Here is a 27,984-nt window from a genome sequence, read left to right as displayed (position 1 = left end):
TGATTACAGAGACAAGGGGTCAAGTATTTCGTATAGCCCTTGGCCCAGGGATGTTTGTATACCTATCGGAAGAACGGAAAGTTTTGTAGCTACCCTACAAGAAAAGATCAATATTTAAAAAAACATTACACAATACCTCCAAGCACAAGTAAATTGAAAAAATCGGTTGGTTCTTTTGCTTTAGGTGTTGTTTAGAGTGGATCTTCGGCGGCTTATAAAAGCACCATTTGTTCATGGGCGGTTCCTGATAAAACCCCGAAAACCCATGCTTTTTAGGTACGAAATTACCAATTGCGAGGACAGCCACTTCTGTAATTTCTGTTCATGGCAAATTATCGAAATTGTCACCAAACGTGTGTAAGATGATATTCTCGGGGAACTTCGAAACTTTTTTACGTATCATCAGGCGTCAACGAGATCCAGAGATTCAATGTTACCGTACTTATGCAGAAAACCGGTTTTAGTCGTTTTTGCACCGTGGGACGCAATTATCTAAATAAATAACCACAGCAAATGACTCAAATTTTAGCTGTACCGTTCGTAGATACCAATCCAGAAGCGCCATTTCCCCGTTTTCTGAAAATCTGTATCCGTCATCAAGATATCCGTAAAACCAAGATCTTTTGGATACCAAAAGTACCAGTTGTTGGGCTGTCCACTTGTGTAATTTTTATTCATGGAAAACCGTCGAAATTTTTATCCTATGTTCTTAAGATGTTCTCGCGGAACCACGAAACTTTTTTCGGTATCGTTATTCGTTACCGGCATCCAGAGATTCAAAGTTAACGCACTTACACATGCAATATATTCACATAATATCCGGTCTGAGAGGTAAATGTAGTTTGAATTGACGTAGTGACCACATGGCAAGGGTTTTAGTGTAATTGCAACGGCGTTGACATCACCAAACTACGGTAGTATTTTTCGCCAATGAAACTTTTATAGCGTGCTGTCTCTGTGTAATAGGCACTTCACGCCTTTACAAATATGCTCAAAGTGTTCCCGCAGTGACAAAAAAAAAAAAAAAAAAAAAAAAAAAAAAAAAAAAAAAAAAGCTAAAGATGATCTTGATGTGCCTGAAAATAGCTTGAAATGTGTGACAAAGTCTGTAAAACTAGACACACTGAAAATTCAGTAAAATATTTTAACAACTTTTTACACTATTAAAATACTAATCGGAAGCCGGACGTTTTCGGCAAACTGCGATCGATTAGGAAAGTGTCCAGGAAAAACATAAAGCAAACGATTCTATGTTAACGTTATATTATGCTTACTTATTTGTTGTTTAAACATCTCAAAGTATACAAATGTGTAAGTATATAAACATAATCAGAACTGACTTACAGAATTTGTTTTATACAAGCAGCACTGCCTACTGTAGCAAAGAAAAGGAAACCACCGGAAAAACGCTCATATCGTAGCACAATAAAGGCGAATGTGTAGTTCTTTAAAAGACTCGAAGACTCTGACAAAAGTGAGGAACCAGCTGCCTCACTCCTTATTCGGCCTACCTCACCGAACGTTTTGGTATGAAATGTATTCGCTCTTTTTTTGCGCTGAGTTCGGGTAAAAAAAAGAAGAAGAAGAAGAAGAAGAAGGAAGGGGGGGGGAAGAGAGAGAGAGAGAGAGAGAGAGAGAGAGAGAGAGAGAGATGATGATGGGGGAGAGAAAGTGGCAGTGAAACAGATGTACGGAGACAGTGGACAAAATGCAGATGAGTGGAGGCCATAATTAGGCGTGAGGGTTCTGGCCCCTCCCACACCAGTGAACTTTACCACCTGAGTATAGGTGAGGGCGCATTTTGGACAGAAATTTGAAACACGTGGGTATAGGGGAATGGCCACCCTAGAATTTTTGAGCTGCTGAGATATGGGGTAGACAGCAGCAGTAGGAAGGAAAGACAAGAAGAGAGTGTAAGTGAGAAAGAAGACATGGCAGTGAGTTATGCTATTAATCAATGGCAGATGAAGAAGAATATGAGAACATACAACCTCTGACAAAATTCGGTGAATAGTCCTGTAACATGAACGTAGATGAACTACAATTACTTTATTGTCCATCGAAATAGTCAACTCCCCTGACTATGTGCCGCTGAGTTCTGCGATACCCGTCATGGGAACTTTGCACGAAGTCTTCCTTGGGAATGGTGTTTAAAAGCCGAGTCATGTTTCGTAGGATGTCAGGAATATCGTCAAATCTCTTTCTTTTCAAAGCGAGTTTGAGCCGAGGGAATAAGAAGTAGTCTAGAGGATTGAGATCCGGCGAGTATGGTGGATGCTCAAGTTGCACCACCCCCTTTTTTGTGACGAACTGTTTGACGACACTGGCTGCGTGTGGGCGACCGTTGTCGTGAACATGTTCTCCTCTTCCCTAACTCCTGGGGATTTGTCGCACGGATTCAAGGTCCACCTGTAGTTCATCCGCTATCATACGCACAGTTAATCGACGGTCATTCGTGATTACTGTCCTTACTTTCCAATGTTTTCATCACTGGCGGCGGTCGCCGGTCATCCGCTACGGGGATTATCAGAAACACTTTCCCGGCCTCCTCGAAAACGGGCGAATCACTCGTACACACAATTCATGGACAGTGCTTGATCCCTGTAAACACGTATCAGCACTGCATGCCTTTCTTTCGGTGTCTTGCCAAGCTTAAAACTTTAAATTGATACTTTGTTCGTTCATAGTCCTGTCATCAATTCACCACAAACGCACTAAAAAGCACTTTGTCCAACAGGTCTAACACGGAACACACACGATGCTTACCTGAACTATGGTGGGTGGCAGATTGTCAACACCAGCCGCTTCGTAGGTGCAGCGTTGTGCGTCGCCAGTGTTGCCCGATCCACCGTTCTGATGGTTTTTCGGTTTTCCATCTGTCTTTAATTCAATTCATTCGGTTTTCCACACTTTTGGATCTTTCCCATAGCTTTCAAACGGTCAGATATTGTTTGTTGTGCAACATTTAGCATTGCTGTCATTTGCTTCTGACTCAAAAGTATCATCTTCATCCAATATTGCTTGCAATTCGGCGTCTTCGAACTTTTTTGGTGGTCTTCCACCTTCTTCATTTCTTACATCAAAATCATTATTTCTGAACCTTTGAAACCATCTTTTGTATGTTGCTTCTGATAGAGCATGATCACCATATGCCTCGACAAACATTCGATGCCACTCTGCAGCATTTTTTTTTTCAAATGATAACAAAAAATTAATGCTTTCCGCAAGTCATCACTTTCTTGTACAAAATTCGACAGATGTCATACCAATCAAACAAAACAAAAATTAAGGCTCGTTCACAACAAATGTTCCCTATAGACACATTTGTATCTTAACGCTCATTTCATACCGGTACACCTGGTAATTTTGTAAGAGTTATCGACAGCAAGTGAAACAAGTTCCCTAGTATGAAAATAAACACGAAATTTCTTCTCGTATGTTGCTGCAAACCGACAGTATGAGGTTTCTCGTAAGCTATTGAGCTCTCTGATTGCCGATTACTTGTTTGATGTGGTACTCTGTTTCAGGATTCTGTCGCAATAGTTGCTGTGAGATGAGTTTGTGCAAATTACACTGTGTTTTGGCAAAGGAAGTACAATTAACCCTCTCAACAAGAGAAATGTGTCCGTGATGCTTCTTAGAATGAGAAAAGGTTAACAATTTACACAAAATAAATTGCCAATTCTGTTGGAATATTGGTTGAATCCCCGTAACCCATTGTATTTTTAACACTGAGCGACTGGAATGGAAACTTACCAAAGGATTTTTTTCCTTCTCTTGATCTGAGCAGCATTAAAATAAAGACGAGCGTTTCCTTCAGGCGGAATGATAGGCACATGCCAGATACTGGTTACTCACCTACGCCTCGCCAAACTGACAATGTGTGGTCACGAATAAAATAGTTGTTACTGAAAAAATAAACAATTGATCTGTCGCACAACACAATCGTCAGTGTATTGTCGACAGCTGAGAACCATGCGCGCGGCAGGAATGCGGAAGCTGGCCAAGTGTGCCTTGTGAGCGGGAGTTGACGTCGTTCCAAAGACATTGTCATGCAAGTAGATGTGCCTTTGTCAGCACTACATTTCAACAAATTAAATATATCTAATCACCACACTCTTTCAGGATACTCATACTTTCGTAATAATACCGACCATTTTATTCATTTGTGCAGCCTGCTGTACAATTAGTTTATTAATGCTGATAATGTGTATGCAACCACTGAAATGCTTTTTCTCGTCACGGCGAGCGAATTAAAACATTGTTATTTGTGAGGCCTTTTCGACTGTTTCTAGCTTGCAGTGGAAATGTGATGTCCACATATACATAGTATAATGTATCTTACTGCATCCTTATCCAAGTAACGACAGTGAAACTTACGTACTTTTTATCTTGGACGCTTTTTACCAGCAGCACACAGGGGTCATATCTGTGAAAATTACGCCTTTTCGACTATTTGCAACGGATCGTAGAGATACGTCAGCGTAACAGTTTTACTTTCCTGCCTTGCTTCTACATTACATGATTTTATAATATTCGTTGCTTATTCACTAACCCTCACGATGAATCGTCTGTCCCTTCTTACCATCTGAAAACATTGTCGAGGCAGAAGATATACTCCCAGTGGCTAATGGCTCACAAATTATTGAAATGTGCATTGTTCTTGAAAAAAGAATAAACAAAACAAAAGCACTGTACAGATATGTGTAACTGAAAACTTACGTACCAACGAAAAGAGATGGAGCGCTTGAACGGCGACAAAAACCAAACACTACTCAGTGGTAATAAAATTCACTATCCATTACAGGCCGTATTTTTCGGATGGGCAATACTTCCACTGCCCATTTGCGCTATGCCGAAGTGAGCATATGCAGGACTGCCTACCTGCTCCCCACGTCACCTCTCCCACAGTACTCGCTTGGGTCGGGGCGCGAGAAACTGTGCCACAACCACAACAGGGAGATCATATTCGCTGTTTTGTGCTACGACAGAAGCATGTTCCGCTGGTGGTATATGTATGAGATTCTACAGGCTACGAAAAGACGTCTGTATGTCATCTACTCTGTTTCAGGTGCAATTATCATAATTCGTAGTAATGTATAGCCACAAAGTAATCTCTGTAAGAACTAAAAAACAATTTATATGATTGTCCGTTGTCGACAGTAGTACTTTTTTCTCTACCTTGTGGCGTGGATGTGCTACACAGAAGTAGCTACGGCTTTAACCTATCAATGAACAATTCCAACTTATTTTGCATTATTTCCCGCAAAATATTTGCGAAAGTTCTTATTTTTGTAAATCGTAATTTGGCACATCTGTGTATCATTTTATTAAAAATAGCACAGTTAATCGAACAACAGACCGTCCTCAGTTATTATTACAGGACACGACTGCAGTCTTCGTCGTCGTCGTCAAGCCCTGTAACTTTCTATACCTGAGAATGGCCAGTTTGATCAAAGTGGTATTTTTAAAAAAAGGGACGCACAACTATTGTGACAACTGTGATTGTTCAAAAATGTTTATCAGTTGTACATCATCAGCTAGTTCATTTCGTGATGGGGTACAGTATTTGACAAACAGTTAGGAACATTTCTGATACACAAAAGTGAACGGCAAGAAATTTTCATGAATTTTCTTATATATATATATTTTTTGTGTGTGTGTGTGGGGGGGGGGGGAGGGGCGAGGAGGAGATGGGCGGGTGTAATTAGTCGTATTTACGCGGGTTGAACTTTAATAGTGGCAATATTGCCGTAGAGTAGCAATGCAACGGAATCCAGTAACGTCGCTTGTACCAGACGTTACTTAGATACATCTACCTTATCTCAGTGCAAATGGAGTCTCCCTTCACACATTACGTGAACGCGCAGTGGCGAGAAGAACAGGGCTTTAATGGCGGGCGGTCTCATGCACTGGTGAGATGATGTATGTGAAACAAAAACACATCTGTACAATAATAGACTATGCTAGAGGAGTTACAGTACGACGGTGACATCGAGGTCTTCACAACAAGCCTGAGGAGAATCTGTGTTGCCTTACAGAGCAGTGGCTACTTTGGTAAAAGCTCTCAACGAGGGACGTTAAAATAAGGCACACATTTGTAGCCAGGTCGTCCCTGTGTCAGAAGTGTGTGCTCTTGACGCACTACTAGACAGCGATCGACGCCAAACGATTAGCGAGCTGGTCCAAGAGACAGGATTAGTGCCTATGACCGTACATCACACTTTGAAGGAAATTGGGGGTTGTTTTGGGGAAGAGACCAAACAGCGAGGTCATCGGTCTCATCGGATTAGGGAAGGAAGGAGAAGGAATTCGGGCGTGCCCTTTTAAAGGAGCCTTCCTGGCATTTTTTTATGGTTTGTATTAACCAATTACACTAGCCCCTCTCCTCACGTTCGGTCTGTGGAATCGATTAGTCAGTATTTGATGTGGTTTACGAAATATATCCAGCGGTAATGTTAGGTGACTCACCCTGTATATGATTGTCCAAAACAACATGTACATACACTTCATAAAACCAACAAATTGAAAATAATTTAGTATTAATTCAGATCAGAAATGCTCCGTATACTCGCTTTAAACTCGCCAGCGTGTCATCTCAGAACTCGCCGCCTCCGTGTGCTCGCAGCGTCGATTCCGGATAGCCTGTCGCTGCCCCCTTGTCACTTGCGTCTCTTGTCGGATACAAGTGGACTCTTCTCGCTCACGAAGGAGGGCGGGTACATGACTTCGTTGGTATAACTGCGAAGTTGCGGCATTACCGCTCCGTAAGCAAGGTTTTTGAAATAAACTTCCGCCATTACACTGTAAATTAGTCTGCTATTCATTTATTTTACAGAATAATGATTTCGGTTTTCTAGCCATTCCAAGTGCAATTTGTAATGTCACAAAATATCGGACCTGCCAAAATGACATAAGCAACCATTCTGCATGACGACTGATTATTGTAAAAATGGTTCAAATGGCTCTGAGCACTATGGGACTCAACTGCTGTGGTCATAAGTCCCCTAGAACTTAGAACTACTTAAACCTAACTAACCTAAGGACAGCACACAACACCCAGACATCACGAGGCAGAGAAAATCCCTGACCCCTCCGGGAATCGAACCCGGGCGTGGGAAGCGAGATGATTATTGTAGACAAATATGATGACTAGTTGGTTACACGTGAATATTGTTCTGAGGTGTGTGAGTGTGTGAGAGTGAGAGTGTGAGTGTGTGTGTGAAGCAGCCGCAGCGCCACAGTTCTCGAACGCGTCGTACTCGCGGAACTGCAGGTGGACGAAGGAAGTGCGTTAGCACTGATGTAACAGCGGCGCCTTGATTTATTAAGTATGCGACCCGCAAAATTGGACTCAGAACGACGGCTGAGGCGTGCCAGGAGAGGAATTTAGATAGAGGAGATGCACGTTACAAGTAGGGCCTTCAGGGGGCAGGTAGGTAAGCAGACAGAACGATATACGAGATGAAAGCTCATAAAATGCTATCAAAGTTAAACAAAACACGAAATAAAAGTGAACATAATAAACTGACGAAGGTGCATAATATAAAGACGTATGAAAAGTAATATTAAGAAAAGAGAGAGCACAGCAGGCTAGGCTCAGAGTACCTATGATGAACGAAAACTATTGATTGATCTGCATTTAAAGAACGTTAGCAAGCCCTAACGACGAGACGCAATGATTGTGTTGTTACTGCAGAATATATGCGGATTTTAGTCCAAAAGTCGATCTTCTAATTTACCTAGAGTAAAAGTGTAAAGTACCTTTTATTGTTAATTACTGCGTGAAGCTAGGGCCTGTGTTCAGTGTTAGTTTTGTGTCTGAATATGCTTTCTTTCTTTTTTCTTTCTTCTTTTTACTCAAGCCCAGAGCGGCGAAACTTGATTGTCGCAGCAAGCTTAATTTTTCACACACAGTCGGATACTAAATTCACGTCCCCAGTGACGAATATTTCGTTGGAAAATTTATACGAGGGGTTTCCATATTGATTTAGACTATTTTTCCCATCATTCACGGTACGCCATCAGGCTCATTACAGTTGCAAGTGAGCAGTACTTCGGTCTAACCGTAGGTTGGATAATCAGAAAAGTGGAATACCTGCACATTTTCTCAACAGTTGCCATTGAGTGAGCGGACATCACGGAGTGTGATCATCAAGGGCAGCGCTGGACGACGTTGTTTCTATGGAATGAGGTGTAAACACTGCGGATATTCATGGGCGATTGGTGGCGGTTTGTGGAGGGTGTGCACAGTCACGAAAAAGTGCTCATTTAGCGCGGCTGTGCCCGTCCGCAAACGAGTCGGAAAACACGGCTGACATCACTTTAATGGGGTTCCGGTTACTACCGCACCCACTGTATTCTCCTGCCTTGACCCCTCCATCTTCTCTAGGACCTCCTCTAATCACTCTTTTGTTTTTGAGTCTTTAGCAGACATCGCAGGGTAGATGCTAACAGTCCCTGGAAGTCTGTGAAACCATGTACGAGTAGAGGTTTCTTCATAGCCCAGAGTAGGTAGTAAACATAAGGGAGGGAAGTCAGAAGAATATGGTCGGTGTGTCAGTACTTTGAACCCGATTTCAACGGCACTGTCGCCTTCCAAGAGCACTTGTTCGTGACGGTGCGCACATTTCACTCCAAAAACTACCACCAATAGCCTATGAATATCCGTTGCGCTTACACCCTCCGTTCACAGAAACCACGTCTTCCAGCGCTGCCTCACATACGATGTAGTCCGCCCACTTCATGACAGCAGTTGCAAAAATGAGCTATACTCTGCAGGATTTCCACTTCTAGTCATTTTCCTGCTATCTACAGTTAGAAAAAAATACCATGTACTTGCAGCTGCCGACCGGTGTGGCCGAGCGGTTCTAGGCGCTTCAGTCTGGAACCGCGAGACCGCTAAGGTCGCATGTTCGAATCCTGTCTCGGTCATGGATGTGTGTGATGTCCTTAGTTACGTTTAAGTAGTTCTAAGTTCTGTGGGACTGATGACCTCAGATATTGAGTCCTATAGTGATCAGAGCCATTTGAAGCATTTCTGAACTTGCAGCTGTAGAGATTATTCAAATAACTCACCACGAATCATGGGGAAATAACTCACCACGAATCATGGGGGGAAGATGTGTCAATAAATATGGAAAGCCTCTCCTAACATCAATTGTTTTTTATGCTAGGCCTTTTAATAGTGATGGTTCACCCAAACAAAATAACTTCATTTTTTATGATGCATTCGGGAACTGATGGCTGAAATTCTTTCAATTAGACTCAGTCACGCGATATAAGGAAGAGGCGATAAAATCTCCATTGTTTATTCTACCTGGTAAGGGTCCCAGACTGACGAGTAATATAAAAGAACCGTTTGATAGCGCATATTGTGAGCCATTTCTAGCGAGGATAAATCACTTTTCTATAGGCTTCTGCCGATTAACCTCAGTCTGACATCTCTTCTCCCCTACAACTAAACTGCTCAAAAAATGCTTTTGCACTAGCCTTATGACTCGCACAGTTTATTTTTTTATCGGTAACTTCCCTCTGTGCGCTCTTTTGACGACAGCAAATCGCTATATGTAGTCAGCTTTGTAACGGGGGTAAAAATAAACCTTCTTAGTGAAGTTCAGTAAAGCGCACTGTCCCCAAATGGGAACGAACGGGACAGTGGTCTGTCTGTCAACACCACCACCACCACCACCACCACCACCACCACCTTTTTCTTCTTTTCCAATTTATCCATGGGGTCGGGTTTGTTATATGAGTTGTGACCATGTTAGTGACAGTGGGTGACAGAATTCTCTTCCTGACGCCACCATTCCCCCTGGGATAGAATTTGTGTACTCCGTCTGTGTCTAGAGTAAATTATGTTCAACTGCGAGAACGTTTTCTAAATGGCACATATCACAAGAAAAGGCACATATCACAGGCAGGGTGTGGGCAGCAACCTGGTATTTATCCAGTTGGATGTGGGAAGCCGCCTGAACACCAAATCCAGTCTAGTCGGCTCACCATCCCTTGTTGTTCCATCCGGGAGAGAGTTGTCGCCCTGAATCCCAGAAACGACGCGTTAACGCACTTAGCTATCCCGGAGGGTATCAGTCCGTCAGCATTTCACTAAAGGTTATTTCGAGCCTAGACTGTGTGCGCGTCATCACTTGATAACAACTCTTATTAGTAGAGGAAGTTACGCCCTAGGTACACAATGTAATCAAATGTATCTGGCTCAAAATGACTAACAAGTTCACGGTATCCTCCATCAATAATGCTGGAATTCAATATGGTGTTGACCCACCCTTAACCTTCATGACAGCTTACAGTCTGGCGGGCTGGAATGTTTCTTGGGGAATGGTAGCCCATTTACGGAGTGCTGCACTCAGGAGAGGTATCGGCGTCTATCGCTGATGCCTGGCCCGAAGTTGGCGTTCCAAAACATTCCAAAGGTGTTCTATAGGATTCAGGTCAGCACTCTGTGCAGTCCCGTCCATTACAGGGATGTTATTGTCGTGTAACAACTCCGCCACAGGCCGTGCATTATGAACAGGTGCTCGATCGTGTTTAAAGATGCAACCGCCATCCCCCAATTGCTCTTCAACAGTGGGAAGCAAGAAGGTGGTTAAAACATCAATGTAGGCCTTTATTGTGATAGTGCCACGCATAACAATAACGGGTGCAAGCCCCCTCCATGGAAAACACGACCACACCATAACACCACCGTCTCCGAATTTTACTGTTGGCTCTACACACGCTGGCAGATGACGTTCAACGGGCATTCGCCATACCCACACGCTGCCATCGAATGGCCACATTGTGTGGAGTGACGAATCACGGTACACAACGTTTTTTCACTGTTCAATCGTCCAATGTTTACACTCCTTGCATCAAGCGAGGCATCGTTTGGCATTTACCGGCGTGATGTGTGGCTTATGAGCAGCCGTTCGACCATGAAATCCAAGTTTTCTCACCTCCCGGCTAACTGTGATAGTACTTACAGTGGATCGTGATGCAGTTTGGAATTCCTGTGTGATGGTCTAGATAAATGTGTACCTATTACACGTTACGACCCTCTTCAATTGTTGGCAGTCTCTGTCAGTCAACAGACGAGGTCGGCCAGTACACTCCTGTGCTGTACATGTCCCTTTACGTTTCGACTTCACTATCACATCGTAAACAGTAGACCTAAGGATGTTTGAGAGTGTGGAAATCTCGCGTACAGACTTACGACACAAGTGACATCCAGTCACCTGCCCACGTTCGAAGCCCATGACTGGTGGAGCGCCCCATTCTGCTTTCACGATGTCTAATGATTACCGAGGTCGCTGATGTGGAGTACCTGGGAGCAGGTGGCAGCACTATGCACCTAATATGAAAAACTTATGTTTTTGGGAACGTCCGGATACTTTTGATCAAATCGTGTATTTTGCAGTTACGCTATAGTCACCGTAATTACAATGACAAAAAATATGAAGCACCCATGAGGCGTGGTACAATGTCTACGCAACTTTGTACACACACATATCATTGACGAGTATATAAATTATTACGGTTGCAATTCTCTGTGACAGGTGGGACGACCACCACAGATTGCATTAGTGGTGTTCATGAGTAGTGTTACCAAGCCTGGTGGGGTACGTAACGGACGTGAACAGTAGGATGTTGAGTGAACGCTGAAGGATATGGATATTCTGCGCACTCGGGGAGGGAGAGGGGGAGGGGGAGAGGGATATCCTGACACCGAATCTGAAATGCGTCACTGTGAGTCTTAATTTGGCTACCTGGTCGAATCGTGCAATATGCAGATCGTATGAGAGAGAGGCCCGATGCTGCGGCAAGTATAATCATCGCCAAGGTCCCAGTCGACCACGCCTGACCACCACAACGCAGGATCGCCGTATTGTGTGCTAAATACATCCTAATCCCTACACATCTGCGCCTGCGATCCAAGAACAAGTAACGGACTCTCTGTAACAGTCTGTGCCATCCTTCACTATTCATTATAAATTGGCAGCAGCCGGACTAGGGAATTACCGTTCCATAGGTAGGCTAACTCAAACGGCTACGTTCGGAGTTGTGCACGGTGGGGAAGCATGGACTGCTGATGGAATCGCAATGTGTTCAGTGATGAAGCGCAGTTCTGCACTAACCCGGATGACCATCGTCGCCGAGTATGATGGCAACCTGGACATAGGTCCTATTATTCTAATGTTTTGGAGAAAGACGACAGCATTAGACCTGGCGTCATGGTGTACGGAGCTATCCGGAATGACTTCCGCTCACGGGTGGTAATGATTACTGAACTGGCGGCACAATGGTACGTCGCATATATTCTGCGTCTTAATCCGTTTCCTCTTGCAACATAACCGAGGTTTCATTTTTCAACAGGGCTATGTTCGTTCACGCGTCGACCGTGTTTATGAACTGTCTCCATTATGTTGACTCACTCCTAATCAGGGCACACATCCAGTCCATAATGGTTGCAACGTCATGCTGATAAGCGGGCTCATACTGTGAAGCTGTTTGTATTTTTGATTCTATACTGCAATCACTGATGGAACATCACATACTCAACTCCTGAATTTCAATTTCGTTCCCTCATCCCTTTCTTGGTGCTTCATTTTTCTTTTAGTCTATTTACTCACAGATTGTTACATAGGAACGATTATACCTTTAAATCAGAAACCGGTTTCGTTACTGGCATTCTCTATTGATTATATATATGCTAATGGCCATTAACATTGCTTCACCAAGAAGAAAGGGAGATGATAAACGGGTATTCATTGGACAAATATATTATACTAGAACTGGAATGTGATTACATTTTCACCCATTCTGGGTGCATAGATCTTGAGAAATCAGTACCCAGGACAACCACCTCTGGCCGTAATAACGGCCTTGATACGCCTGAGCATTGAGTCAGCATTGAGTCAAACAGAGCTTGGATGGCGCGTACAGGTACAGCTGCCCATGCAGCTTCAACGCGATACCACAGTTCATCAAGAGTAGTGACTGGTGTATGGTGACGAGCCAGTTGCTCGGCCACCATTCTCCAGAGGTTTCCAGTTGGTGAGATATCTGGAGAATGTGCTGGCCAGAGCAGCAATCTAACATTTTCTGTATCCAGAAAGGTCCGTACAGGACCTGCAACATGCGGTCGTGCATTAGCCTCCTGAAATTTAGGTTTTCGCAGGGAACGAATGAAGGGTAGAGCCACGGGTCGTAACACGTCTGAAATGTAACGTCCACTGTTCAAAGTGGCGTCAATGCGAACAAGAGGTGACCGAGACGTGTAACCAATGGCACCCCATACCATCACGCCGGGTGATACGCCAGTATGGCGATGACGAATACAAGTTTCTAATGTGCGTTCACCGCGATGGCGCCAAACACGGATGCGACCATCATGATGCTGTAAACAGAAACTGGATTCATCCGAAAAAATGGCGTTTTGTCATTCGTGCACCCACATTCGTCGTTGAGTACACAATCGCAGGCGCTCATGTCTGTGATGCAGCGTCAAGGGTAACCACAGCCATGGTCTCCGAGCTGATAGTCCATGCTGCTGCAAACGTCGTCGAACTTTTCGTGCAGATGGTTGTCGTCTTGCAAACGTCCCCATCTGTTGACTCAGGAATCGAGACGTGGCTGCACGATCCGTTACAGCCATGCAGATAAGATGCTTGTCATCTCGACTGCTAGTGATGCGAGGCCGTTGGAATCCAGCACGGCGTTCCGTATTACCCTCCTGAACCCACCGATTCCATATTCTGCGAACAGTCATTGGATCTCGACCAATGCGAGCAGCAATGTCGCGATACGATAAACCGCAATCGCGATAGGCTACAATCTGACCTTTATCAAAGTCGGAAACGTGATGGTACGCATTTCTCCTCCTTACACGAGACATCACAACAACGTGTCACCAGGCAACGCCGGTCAACTGCTGTTAGTGTATGAGAAATCGGTTGGAAACTTTCCTCATGTCAGCACGTTGTAGGTGTCGCCACCGGCGCCAACCTCGTGTGAGTGCTATGCAAAGCTAATCACTTGTATATCACAGCATCTTCTCCCTGTCGGTTAAATTTCGCGTCTGTAGCACGTCGTATTCCTGGTGTAGCAATTTTAATGGCCAGGGAGGGGGGAGGTTAATTCTGGTACTGCATACAGATGGCGTTTGTCACCGTTTAGCGAAGTTCGCAGTCTATGGTAGGTATCAGTGGCGCACAAGTGGGAGCACAACACAAGTGCAGTCGATGTTATCGGATTTTCGACCCCACCCAGCGATATTCGCTGTGAGATAAGGCGTGGCACACGATAAGGTCGGGACATGCGACTGACAGCTGCCAGTCAGAGATGCCGCGGTGACGTGAGATACCTCCAGACATGGGCAACACAGTGCGCAAGAGGGACCTGTCCAGTTCGGCCCCGGCCGCCGCCAAGATGCCAGCCAAGCCGGCGAAGACCGTGAAGAAGAAGCGAGGGGGCAAGACCGCCACCCAGATGTCGGCGCTGGTCGCTCAGTCCCGGCCGGGGCCTTCGCAGGCCAGGCTGCAGCCGGACCAGCTGCCGCCCGCTCCAGACCCGGAGCAGCACGCCTTCGCGCACCTCAGGAAGACACTGCGCGAAGACTTTGAGGCCTTCCTCCTGAACAACGTGCTCCTGTCCGTCCGCTTCTTCGAAAACTTCGACATGTAAGTTGCGTTACCCTTATGTTCATCTCCTTCCTTGCCGACTGAGTTTTGGTGAGAGATGGACAGTGCTGTTGTCCACAGGAAGGCTGCGGCGCAAGGGGACAACAGAAATACAGCAGTATCTTTACAGGACAAGTGATTATATGGGAAGAATGCTGTTGTAACAATAATCCAACAGATCTGCTTTTTTTAATATTTTGTTTGCCGTTACCGGTTTCGAGCGGTTTCTCAAGCGGTAACTAGATACAATCAAGCTGTGATGGGTAATATGTGGCTGTATAATTTTTACTTATAAGATATTAAACATTATTTTCCACTTATGATCAACTTAGATTTCGTCATATTTTTGCATGAAATGTAACATCGATTTAATGTATCAGAGATAAACGATATAAATCGTCTTTCGTCAAAGATATAACCGTATCTCAGACACACAAATCGGAACTATTAACAGTCGCGCATAATATGACAAAACATAAGTAAATTATAACTGAAAAATGACTAGCTGAAGCTTATCGCTGACACGAAGTGTTCTTTATTAACTGGCTCTGGGATGAAGGGATTTTACCGAACTATCATGATCGACTAGCTAGGTGTGTTTCATACCACCCATCGTAGTGATTGATATACTGTACTTCTTTTCAGCAAGAAAACATTAAGAATTAGTGTCTCTAAGGGAAGACAGAAATTTTACAAAGAAATCAGGAATTTTAATTTTGGTGGGGCTACCCTCTTCCACGCGGCGGAGATGAGTGAATTCGAGGTAACAATTTGCATACATATGCTGTGGAAACCCTATCCTCTGCCACCTCACAGGGGCATAAGCAGTAGAGAAGGATGCATAGCGTCGCTGGGAAGCTTCAGCTACTATTTTGTCTAACTAAAGTTGTTCCCCGTGACGTCGTCTATCAACCCTAGACGTTTGATGCGAAGACTTTGAAAAGCCGTATATATCCTGATAATAGCTCTATTGCATCTAGGTACATTTTGAGTATGAGCAATGGCTCGGAACCAGAGTGGTAAAAAATATACAAAAGAATAAAACAAGCAGCTCTAGTGGATTATTAGCACAGCCGTGAGCATTTCATTAAATCTGTCGATGCTGCACAACAGCGTAGATACAACAATCAACGATTAGTTGGCAGTTGGCCCTCAGCTTAAATAAATGTATTTTAATGCACTTGAATAGGCAGAGAGAGAGATTACTTACTGCTTCCACGACTCTGCATGGTGAGGATTTCAACTATAAATTTTCACACTAATTTTCTACTCAGCTGTGTTCGTTGTTTATTTGCACTCGATTTCGAAGCCTTTTATCGCTACCTTCAGGCGCTATCACAGCTATCGAAATGAAACACATTCGTAAGTAACCTTGTTTTCAACAAATACAGTCGTAAAGAGATCTTGTTTGCAAGGAAAGCGTCAGTGATCGAAGTGCTGAATCATGCAGATAAGAGGCCTTCCTAAACTATCGATTTTGCTGTAATTACCGGCCAGAATTGGTAACAGGATGCTCACAATAGTGGCAGATAGAAATAACAGGCGTATCACAACAGATAGCTCGATACAGATTGATATTTGGGCATACTGGAATCAAAGTAGACGACTATGTACACAATAACTGTGGATTACAAAATTAACTTTTCAGAGAAACTTCGCATTGTTCTTTCATCCTCTGTGGGGTACGTGTAAAAAAACTACGCTCTTGGTAATTGCTGAGGTAACTACAACAATTTTACCATAAAAAAATCATGTACATGGGATAGTGGAATGTCCCGGGTCAGTTGCTTTTCACTTGTAGGAAATAAATTTGTTGCAGTATTTTCGGTCTATACAAAATCTATCAACAGTACTAAAATCCATTAAGTGTATCATTTTATAAAAGTTAGCCAAACGCTAAAATTCTTATCAAACGACTCGATAAGCAAGACTATGCATGTTTTGTTCAGAAAAAAATTATATTTACTTAGTTCTGCCATACTACCAGTACTTCTTTGTTAGCTAAACTGTGGCACTAAAGCGAAGCCTAACGTAGAGCGACGAATCGCCAAGGAAAAGCATTTATATCTCTTCAAAAACAAAAAAAAAAAAAAAAAAAAAAAAAAAAATTGTCCCAAATGTTCTGAAAAGTAATTAGCAAAGATCTTTGTGCCAGTGGGATTAGCACAGACCCCCCCCCCCCCCAAACAAACATAAAAAGTTCGCTGTACAGCAAACACGCGTACGCACCATGAAAATAGCGGCACGAAAAAAGGTGGCCGAAACTTGTTTTATACGTTTCCTCCCTACGCTTGCAGAAAACTAGTCACCTTATCAGTGTCAGTCATGGTACGCCGATCGCGATAGGAAACTGGGGGAGGACGGGCAGTGGCGGGCAAGTGTGAGGAGGGGGAGGGGGAGGGGGGAGGAGGAGGTGGAGAAGGAGGGGGGAGGAGGAGGTGGAGGAGGAGGAGCAGCAGCAGCAGCAGGAGGAGGATACAGTGAATGAGGGACGAGAAAGAGAAGCTTGAAGAGGATATGGGAAGAAGGTGTGCTACGTTTCAAGACATTTTGGGGAAACAGAAATGTAAACAAGAGAACATGATGAATGTTGGTTGCAGGAAAATATTCCCTACGAAGTTCTCAATTTTCTCACTTTGCAGAAAGTCTAAACAACCCTCGCAGCCGCGCGGGGTACTGTATAAGCCTAGGGACCGATGACCTCGGCAGTTTGGTCCCATAGGAACTTACCGCAAATTTCCAATCCTCGCAAATCGTCGCATAACAGCTCGCGAACATTCAGCTCTCTTGGCGGCATTTGCAGAACTATTCACAAATAATGCCCACGAAGTCCACGAAACTACGTGTGTAAAACTAATTCTTTTAATTCTGGCATGCTAGCCGGGTATCAGCATTTGACATCAGTTTCTATGTCCGCCTGCTTAACTGGGTGGTACGTGCTCGCCTCCCACGCAAGCGGGCCCGGGTTCGATTCCCGGCCGGGTTGGAGATTTTCTCCGCTCGGAGACTGGGTGTTGTGTTGTCCTCATCATTTCATCCTCATCACCGGCGCGGAAGTCGCCCAGTGTGGCGTCGACTGAAATAAGACTTGCACTTGGCGGCCGAACTTCCCCGGGTGGGGCCTCCCAGCCAACGATGCCATACGCTGATTTCATGTCATCAGTCCATATGATGTAGTCCAGCTATTTTCAGCACTAGGACATTTCTCGTCCCATTGTCATTCTACTAAAGACAGACTGATCAGTCACGTTACACGTGGCTTGAAAAAGAAAAGAGGGCTCAAAGTAATAAAAAAAGAATTTAAAAACATGTTGTTGTTGTGGTCTTCAGTCCTGAGACTGGTTTGATGCAGCTCTCCATGCTACTCTATCCTGTGCAAGCTTCTTCATCTCCCAGTACCTACTGCAACCTACATCCTTCTGAATCTGCTTAGTGTATTGATCTCTTGGTCTCCCTCTACGATTTTTACCCTCCACGCTGCCCTCCAATGCTAAATTTGTGATCCCTTGATGCCTCAAAACATGTCCTACCAACCGATCCCTTCTTCTAGTCAAGTTGTGCCACAAACTTCTCTTCTCCCCAATTCTGTTCAATACCTCCTCATTAGTTACGTGATCTACCCACCTTATCTTCAGCATTCTTCTGTAGCACCACATTTCGAAAGCTTCTATTCTCTTCTTGTCCAAACTGGTTATCGTCCATGTTTCACTTCCATACATGGCTACACCCCATACAAATACTTTCAGAAACGACTTCCTGACACTTAAATCTAAACTCGATGTTAACAAATTTCTCTTCTTCAGAAACGCTTTCCTTGCCATTGCCAGTCTACATTTTATATCCTCTCTACTTTGACGATCATCAGTTATTTTACTCCCTAAATAGCAAAACTCCTTTACTACTTTAAGTGTCATTTCCTAATCTAATCCCCTCAGCATCAGCCGATTTAATTTGACTACAATCCATTATCCTCGTTTTGCTTTTGTTGATGTTCATCTTACATCCTCCTTTCAAGACACTGTCCATTCCGTTCAACTGCTCTTCCAAGTCCTTTGCTGTCTCTGACAGAATTACAATGTCATCGGCGAACCTCAAAGTTTTTACTTCTTCTCCATGAATTTTAATACCTACTCCGAATTTTTCTTTTGTTTCCTTTACTGCCTGCTCAATATACAGATTGAATAATATGTAGTACGAATCCTCCATATAACAGGAAAGTTAAATAGATGTCACCAATCAAATATTTGGATGACGTCACTAAGATTATCGAACATGAGCCTTACTGCAATATAAGGTCACAGAGAGATACTGGATGGCTTTTTTCGGATTCCTTTATGAACTCTATCACGTAACATGAGGACAACCTTTAAACTGAAGTTGGTCATCGGCTGCAGTTAATCGCCCAGTAGGTCCGAGCAGTGCGCCGCCTCCGGTTAGCGAGGCGCAATCTGAGCCTGATCAGAGCAAACTAAGCAGGCGGTCATTTGAAAGGAGAAGAGCAGGCCAGCGAAGATGCAGTTACCGAGAGACGCTTGTCAGTAAGGAAAGTAGAAATGATAGATACCATTTCACGAAAATAGCAAATATTCTTTCACAATGCGCGCTGTGGGCTGTATTACAATTTACGTGCCACTTAGAGCATTTTCTTCTGCGAATACTGTTGTGTTTGGTATCACTAAACGCACTTATGGGGCAAAAGATTATGACGATCTCCTTAATAGCGTGTTGGTCCATCTTTAGAACGCAGTACAGCAACGATTCTGCATGGCATGGATTCGAGAAGTATTTTGTAGATATCTGGAGGTGTGAAGTACCAGATGTCTACTTGCAGCTCACGCCACTTTCCTGGATCGGGGTCCCGTGGTTTGGTATCGCGGAGCCGTCGTCCGTCGGATTCAGTCAGGAGAATCTGGTGACGAAGACATCGAAGCGAGTTCACTATCATGCTCCACAAACAACTGTGGAACGATTATGACTGTGATACGAACAGTTACCTGTTGGAAGTTTTAATCGCCGCCGGGGACGACATTAAGCATGAAGGGATGCAGGTGGTCTGCAATGATTATATAGTGCACAGTTATCTTGGTCTTTCCTATTGCAGGCCCCATGGTAGTCCAGGTGAATGTCCCCCACGGTCTAATACCTGCCCGATGGCCTGCGTTCGTGGTGTGCTGCATGTTTCGAGCAACCGATGGCATATAAGACTGCATGTTTGGACACAGCCACCGACCTGTTGTGACAAAAAAGCTTTATTCCTACGATCAGGCTACATATTTCCATTAATGCATCGGTCAATCTCTATGAGCCTGTGCCCACTGCAATCGTAATTAACGATGTCGTAGTTTTTTATTTATTTATTTATTTATTTATTGTTCCGTGGGACCAAATTAAGGAGAAATCTCCATGGTCATGGAACGAGTCAATACATGAAATTATAACACGATATTAGAAACAGATAAAATGAAATATAGAAAAAAAACATATTCAGGTGACAAGTCATAAGTTTAAATGAAGACAATCAACAATGTAACACTGGAATTTGCTTAATTTTTTAGCTCTTCCAGGAGCTCCTCGACAGAATAGAAGGAGTGAGCCATGAGGAAACTCTTCAGTTTAGACTTAAAAGAGTTTGGGCTACTGCTAAGATTTTTGAGTTCTTGTGGTAGCTTATTGAAAATGGATGCAGCAGAATACTGCACTCCTTTCTGCACAAGAGTCAAGGAACTGCATTCTACATGCAGATTTGATTTCTGCCTAGTATTAACTGAGTGAAAGCTGCTAACTCTTGGGAATAGGCTAATATTGCTAACAACAAACGACATTAAAGAAAATATATACTGTGAGGGCAATGTCAGAATTCCCAGATTTTTGAATAGGGGTCGACAAGAGGTTCTCGAACTTACACCACATATAGCTCGAACAGCCCGTTTTTGAGCCAAAAATACCCTTTTTGAATCAGAAGAATTACCCCAAAAAATAATACCATACGACATAAGCGTATGAAAATATGCGAAGTAGACTACTTTTCGTGTTGAAGTGTCACTTATTTCAGATACTGTTCTAATGGTAAATAAAGCAGCATTTAGTTTCTGAACAAGATCCTGAACATGGGCTTTCCACAACAGCTTACTATCTATCCGTACGCCTAGGAACTTGAACTGTTCCGTCTCGCTTATAACATGCCCATTCTGTCTGATTAAAATGTCAGTTCTTGTTGAATTGTGAGTTAGAAACTGTAAAAACTGAGTCTTACTGTGATTTAGCATCAAATTATTTTCCACAAGCCACGAACTTATTTCATGAACTAAATTATTTGTTACTGTTTCAATATTACACACAAGATCCTTCACTATCAAGCTGGTGTCATCAGCAAACAGAAATATTTTTGAATCACCTGTAATACTAGAAGGCATATCATTTATATAAATAAGAAACAGCAGTGGCCCCAGCACCGACCCTTGGGGAACGCCCCACTTAACAGTGCCCCATTGGGACTGAACATCACTACCACTCTCAATATTGCGGAGAATTACCCTCTGCTTTCTGTTCTTAAAGTAAGAGGCGAACCAATTGTAAGCTACTCCCCTTACTCCATAATGGTCCAACTTCTGCAGTAATATTTTGTGGTCAACACAGTCAAAAGCCTTCGTTAAATCAAAGAAAACACCTAGCGTTCGCAACCTTTTATTTAATCCGTCGAAAACCTCACAGAGAAAAGAGAATATAGCATTTTCAGTTGTTAAACCATTTCTAAAACCAAACTGAACATTTGACAGCAAATTATGTGAATTTAAATGCTCCAGTAACCTTGTATATACAACCTTCTCGATAACTTTAGCAAACACCGATGGCATAGAAATAGGTCTAAAATTGTCAACATTATCAATGTCTCCCTTTTTATAAAGTGGCTTCACTACCGAGTATTTTAATCGATCAGGAAACCGACCACTCCTAAAGGAAAAGTTACAGATATGGCTAAGTACTGGGCTAACATACATAGAACAATACTTCAGTATTCTGCTAGATACCCCGTCATATCCATGAGAGTTCTTGGTCTTTAGTGATTTAATTATTAACTCAATCTCCCTCTTGTCAGTATCATGGAGGAGCATTTCAGGTAACAGTCTCGGAACACTTTTTTCTAAGAGCGCTATATGATTCCCTGTTGGAATTAGGTTTCTATTTAGTTCACCTGCTATATTCAGAAAGTGATTATTAAATACTGTACATATATGCGACTTATCAGTAACGCGGACATTCCCACTACGCACTGATTCTATATCCTCGACCTGTCTCTGCAGACCAGCAACTTCCTTTACGACTGACCATATGGTTTTAATTTTATCCTGAGACTTAGCTATTCTATCTGCATACCACATACTTTTTGCCTTCCTAATAACATTTTTAAGCACCTTACAATACTGTTTGTAATGGGCTGCTGCATTTAGATTTTGACTGTTTCTAACGTTTTGATATAATTGCCACTTTGTTCTACAAGATATTCTTATCCCTCTAGTCAGCCACCCAGGCTGCCTGTTTGTGCTAGTACCCTGTTTTAAACGTTGTAACGGAAAGCAACTTTCAAAGAGCATGAGAAAGGTCTTTAGAAAAGCATTATATTTATCGTTTACTGTCTCAGCGCTATAAACATCTTGCCACTCTTGTTCCTTTATAAGGTTTACAAAGGTCTCTACAGCAACCGGATCAGCTTTCCTGAACAGCTGATGACTATATTTAACACGAGTTGCAGCATAAAAATCTTTTAAAGTTAAAATTTGCGCATCATGATCTGAAAGGCCATTCACCTTTTTTCTAACAGAATGCCCTTCTAGTAATGAGGAATGAACAAAAATGTTGTCTATGGTTGTTCTACTGTTCCCTTGCACTCTCGTTGGAAAGAATACGGTTTGCATAAGATTATATGAATTAAAGAGGTCTACCAGCATCCTCTTCCTTGCACAATCACTTATACAATTAATATTGAAGTCACCACATATAACTAACTTTTTGTATTTCCTATAAAGTGAACCAAGAACCTCCTCTAGCTTTAGCAAAAATGGTGTGAAATCGGAGTCTGGGGATCTATAAATAACAACAGTTACAAGTTTAACTCCGTTAAATTTAACCACACCTGCACAACATTCAAACACCTTTTCAGTGCAGTACTTTGAAACATCAATTGACTCAAATGCGATGCCGTTTTTCACATACATGGCTACTCCCCCACACCGCAAAGAGCTCCTCGAAAAGCAGCCAGCCAACCTGTATCCTGGTAAAGGAAGCCTCTGAATTATCTCCTTATTTAAGAAGTGTTCAGATATACCAATAATTTCAGAGTCAACATCTATAAGCAGTTCACTAACTTTATCCCTAATACCTTGTATATTTTGATGAAATATACTAATTCCCTCATTACTCGGATACCTAAGCTTTGTCAAAAGTGATTCCCTTGTTAGAGAGACTTCCCTTAAGCAGGAATACCTATCAGCTGACTTCAATCTAAAAAAGGTGCAGCTCTAACACACACTACTGCAGGAATTTTCCCATGAGTGATCCCACCAACCCCACCTATGCTGTCACCTATAAGCTTTGCCAACCTCCCCTTCCCATACCTGTTGAGGTGCAGGCCGTGTCTAGTGAAACCCGTCCTGCTGATAGACTCCACCGACACCACTGAAATGTGACCCATGCTTTCTGTCATCAGCGCACCCCCAAGTCTCATGTTATTACGCCTGACGGCTGTATTAAGATGAGGCCGATCGTGACGCTGAAACAGTTCCACGAAATGCACATTCGTGTTGCCAGTCTGAGTGGCTATCTTTTCCAGGTCACCATCTATGTTATACTCCCCATCCCTACCAATACTATTACCAGCCCCACCCACAATCACTACCTGATCCTCTTTAGTAAAATCCCTACATAACCCCCCTATGTTAACAGTCACCTGAGCCAACCCTGCATTAGGCTTCACAATGCTGGTGACCTGGTACTCACTTCCCAGCACTTCCTGCAACTGCTGGCCTACACCTCTGCCATGTGAACTACCTAACAGCAGAACCTTCTTCTTCCTCTTCGACTTTGCAACTGTTCTAGGCACAGTAACTACTGAGGTCTGCTGCATACTTCCTACATCTACAGCTACTAGAGATTCCTCTCCACTAGACTCTGACAGTTGGTCATATCTATTGTAAACACCAATAGTAAAACTATCTGAAAATCTTCTTCTCCTAGCAGATCTCTTGCCAACAGCCAGCTCCCATTCCCCAACCCCCTTCTCCCTCCTCATCCTATCTAGCTCCTCCTGTGCGTTTTTCAACTGCACCTGAAGGGCACAGATCTTACGCTCCTGCTCCTCTATCAGTTTACTCTTGCTACATAACCTGCAGTTCCAGGAGAGGATCTCACCAGAATGCCCACTGGCTTCCCCACTGCATTCCCCCCAGTGAAAATACTTCGAACAAGTGTCACACCGCAATCCACTACTCACGAACCTACGGCAAAGCCCACACTTCTCACTCATGGTAAAATTTTACTTTTTCTAAGTTCCGCTACTACAATAAGAAGATGCTAAAAACCTGACTACAATAATCACAAACTTACTCTACAAGGGAAGTAACTACTATTATTAACAGTATTAATAAACAACAAATGTGAATATAACAAAAGACTAATACAGAAAGAGAATCAAACGTCTAATCACACAGTAACGAGCTGTAAACAGTTCCCAAAAGGTTCTTCTGAAATTATTTCACCAGAAAACACCACGAACACCGGTTGAAGACTACTAAAGTTCCTAAATAAATCACTATGCACAAACAATTAATTAGTACTTAGCTTTCGATGCGCCGCTACAGCTGCAACTGGTCAGCGCGGAATGTAAACACAGGCAAGAGGTTAAGTTGCTCGATACGAAACACTCACAAATATCACGTCACAACAGAAGAAAGGCAGAGCTGAATGAAGAAACCACTAATACGTCACTTATACAGTAAATATTATCACAAAAAACGTTAAAATATGTATCTGGAACCTAAAAATATATGAGTGCCAACATGGGAACACCTAGGGATAATCAGGTGCCGAGCCCCAGGTCCAGCAATGTCCAGTGAAAAGTGTACTCCGAAACACTTATGTCTCCACCAGCACTGTCGTTCGATCTGTCACAAATAGTCGCCTATGCTACTTTAAAGAGAGGACAAGCCGTCCTGTTCTGTGCTGTGGTGTGAATGTCCAACACTTCGTCCCCTACTTGTGGTTTCAGCGTCCTCAACACGGGAACAGCAATACGAGAACATGCGAACAGCATCGCCGTTTCCGAAATGCTCGTTCCCAGGTCCCTGGCCATAACATCTACCCTCTGTCAAAGTCGCTTATGTCAGTTGAGTTCACCAGTTAACGACAGTTATATCACTGGAAAGATTCACTGTTCGTCTCTGCTCTGTTCCTTACCGCGGCAGGCGCCGGCAAAGCCATCAAACGGCATTCAGTCTCGCATTTGGCTCATTCTTCTGTCCACAAAACAGCAAGTTTTTGGAAGGCATAACTCTTGCAAACTCATCTTGTCCTTTTCACACATGATATGCAGCGAACTATGGATGAAGGGCAACAGACAGATTCTATATACCTGTATTTCCGAAAAGCATTCGACACAGTGCCCCACTGCATACTGGTACCGAAGGCACGAGCATACGAAATAGGTTCCCAGATTGCTCGAAGACATCAACGCAGTACGTTGTCTACGAGACAAGGGTATCGGCAGGAGTGTCCCAGGGAAGTGCGGAACGGCCGTGATTATTTTCTACATACACAAATGATCTGAGGGAAGGGTAAGCAGCCATCAGCGACTGTTTGCTGATAATGCTGTGGTGTGCGGGAATTTGTCATTGCTGAGTGGCTGTAGGAGGTTACGAGACGACTTAGACAAAATTTATAGTTGCTGCAACGAATGGTAGCTGGTTCTAGGTGTAGAAAAATTTAAGTTAAAGCAGATGAGTAGGAAAAAAACACAGCATTAGTAGTGGGCCTGACAGTCATGTCGATTAAATACCCAGGCGTAAAGTTGCAAAGAGATACGAAATAGAACGAGTATTTCCAGATTTTAGTAGGGAAGGCGAGTGGGTCGACTTCGATTTATTGAGAGAATTTTAGGAACATGTAGTTCATCTGTAGAGGAGACCACGTATACGACACTAGTGCGACCCAGTCTTGAATACTGCTCGAGTGTTTGGGAGACATCGTATTAATTCAGACGGATTTTGAATTTGTTATCGGTAGGTTCGAACGCGGAAATTACGGAGATGCTAAGAGAACTCTAATGGAAATCCTTGTAGGGAAAGCGACGTTCTTTTCGATGAACACTATTGAAAAAATTTAGAGAACTAGCATTTCGAGCTGACTACAGAACGATTTTACAGCCGCGTACGTACATTTCGCTTAAGGAGCACATCGATAAGATGTGAGAAATTAGGGCACGTACTGGCGCTGGTATAGACTCTTTTTCTTCCCTTACTCTATTAAAAGAAACGGAAAAAATGGTTCAAATGGCTCTGAGCACTATGCGACTAAACTTCTGAGGTCATAAGTCGCCTAGAACTTAGAACTACTTAAACGTAACTAACCTAAGGACATCACACACATCCATGCACGAGGCAGGATTCGAACCTGCGACCGTGGCGGTCGCTCGGTTCCAGACTGTAGCGCCCAGAACCGCACGGCCACTCCGGCCGGCAGAAACGGAAAAGATAATGACTAGTGGTGGTACAAGGTACCCTCTGCCAGGAACTGTACGGAGGCATCCATATTATGAATGCACATGTAGATTGTGTTTGGTCATATCAACAAAAACACACACACACACACACACACATATATATATATATAATGTAACTTAAGAGCCTATCAGAATTAAAGGACGTTAATACTACTCTCCGGAACAATGGAGACAAAATATGATTTGTACTGAGAAAATCGGCTTTAACGGTATCTAGACATCGGGTATGACAACGTGACAGACCGATCACGTGCCTATCTGGTGTTTTCCGTTAACAATAAGTTCATAAGCGCGTGTAATCTTGATATACCACTGCCTTTAATAGCTTTCATTTCGCGCCTGCTGCTAATGAGTGACAGAATCAAAGACAGCGTCCTTGAGGCATGTAGCAGTAACATTTGCGCGCAGTTTTTCATTCGTCGTTTACATGGTCTCCGGCTACGTAGCTGCGCGAAATAGTTTAACTCCCCTCGTAGCAATGGGCGATGTGACAATCTCCTGATGCTCTGGTCAAGTGTTGTCGCATGGCCATCCGCAGTGGCCACCGCACAGCTCCCTTACAAAGCATACTAACTTCGCTTCAAATAAAGGTGGTGCACACTATCTGATCAAATGTATCTGGACACCTATACGTATGCGGAATTACCCGCTAGATGTCGCGAAAGGAAGAACCGGCAGTACAAAAGGTAGCGGGGAGTATTGTGTTGTCAGTAGGGCAGCAATAACAGCAGAATAGGTCGGTCACGAGAGCTCAGTGACTCCGAAAATGGACTAGTCATTGGATGTCACCTGGGTAACAAATCCATCTGGGACATGTTAACCCTTCTACAGCTACCGAAGATGACTGTCGGTGACGAAACTGTGAAGTGGGAACGCAAAGAAAAAACCACAGCTAAACAAGAACAGGTGGTGCTCATGTACTGACGAACAGCGGAATGCTAGGAAAAAGTTATAAAAATTAGCGTAGTCAGGCGAGACAACCACAGTGAATTCCTTAGTGCTACCAGCAGTCCACCTAGCGCAATGACTGTACATAGGGTGTTAAAAAAATGATAAATGATCGAAAAGTTCCCCATACGCCACACTTTCTGTAGTCACTGCTACGCTACACTCGAGGTGGTGTCAAAAGGCAATGCCAATGGACAGAGGATAACTGGAAACTAATGATTCGTCACTATAAATCACGCACGCTACGCCCTTTGGCAATCGGATGGAAAGATTTAGGTTTGTCGAACGTTAACTGCCATCACGTGTAGTCCCAACAGAGACGTATGGCGGAGGAGGAGGAGCAGGTGGTGGTGGTGGTGGTGGTGGTCGTCGTTTTTCTTGGTTGGGGTATGGTCCCCATATTGTGCTTAAGAAACCGCAGAATACGGAACGAATATGAACGCATTTAAGTGCTTAAGTAGAGGAACTGTTCGGAGGCTTCTTTCTTCTCTCGCTTGTGCCTTTATCCTGCGGTTTTGCAGGGCCATCGCACACCCACCGGGACGGAATTAGTGTACCGCAGCTGTCGGCGTCTAGTGTAATCCATGG

General features: G+C 43.5%; 2 protein-coding genes across 2 annotated transcripts in view; one reads left to right on the top strand and one right to left on the bottom strand.

The window, feature by feature from the left end:
• Positions 1–27,984, bottom strand: part of LOC126260409 (CAD protein) — a 543,685-nt gene that overhangs the window by 264,745 nt on the left and 250,956 nt on the right. The gene's annotated exons all lie outside the window — the stretch shown is intronic.
• Positions 14,352–27,984, top strand: part of LOC126260419 (uncharacterized) — a 57,066-nt gene continuing 43,433 nt past the window's right edge. The window contains exon 1 of the mRNA XM_049957751.1: positions 14,352–14,678. Coding sequence (XP_049813708.1) covers positions 14,371–14,678 — 308 coding nt within the window. The 5' untranslated portion in view covers positions 14,352–14,370. The remainder of the gene's footprint in view (positions 14,679–27,984) is intronic.

The sequence above is a fragment of the Schistocerca nitens genome, chromosome 1 (genome assembly GCF_023898315.1).
Source record: "Schistocerca nitens isolate TAMUIC-IGC-003100 chromosome 1, iqSchNite1.1, whole genome shotgun sequence".
Lineage (NCBI taxonomy): Eukaryota > Metazoa > Arthropoda > Insecta > Orthoptera > Acrididae > Schistocerca > Schistocerca nitens.
Note: the sequence above shows the minus strand (reverse complement) of the source record. Positions and strands in the feature narration are given on the sequence as shown.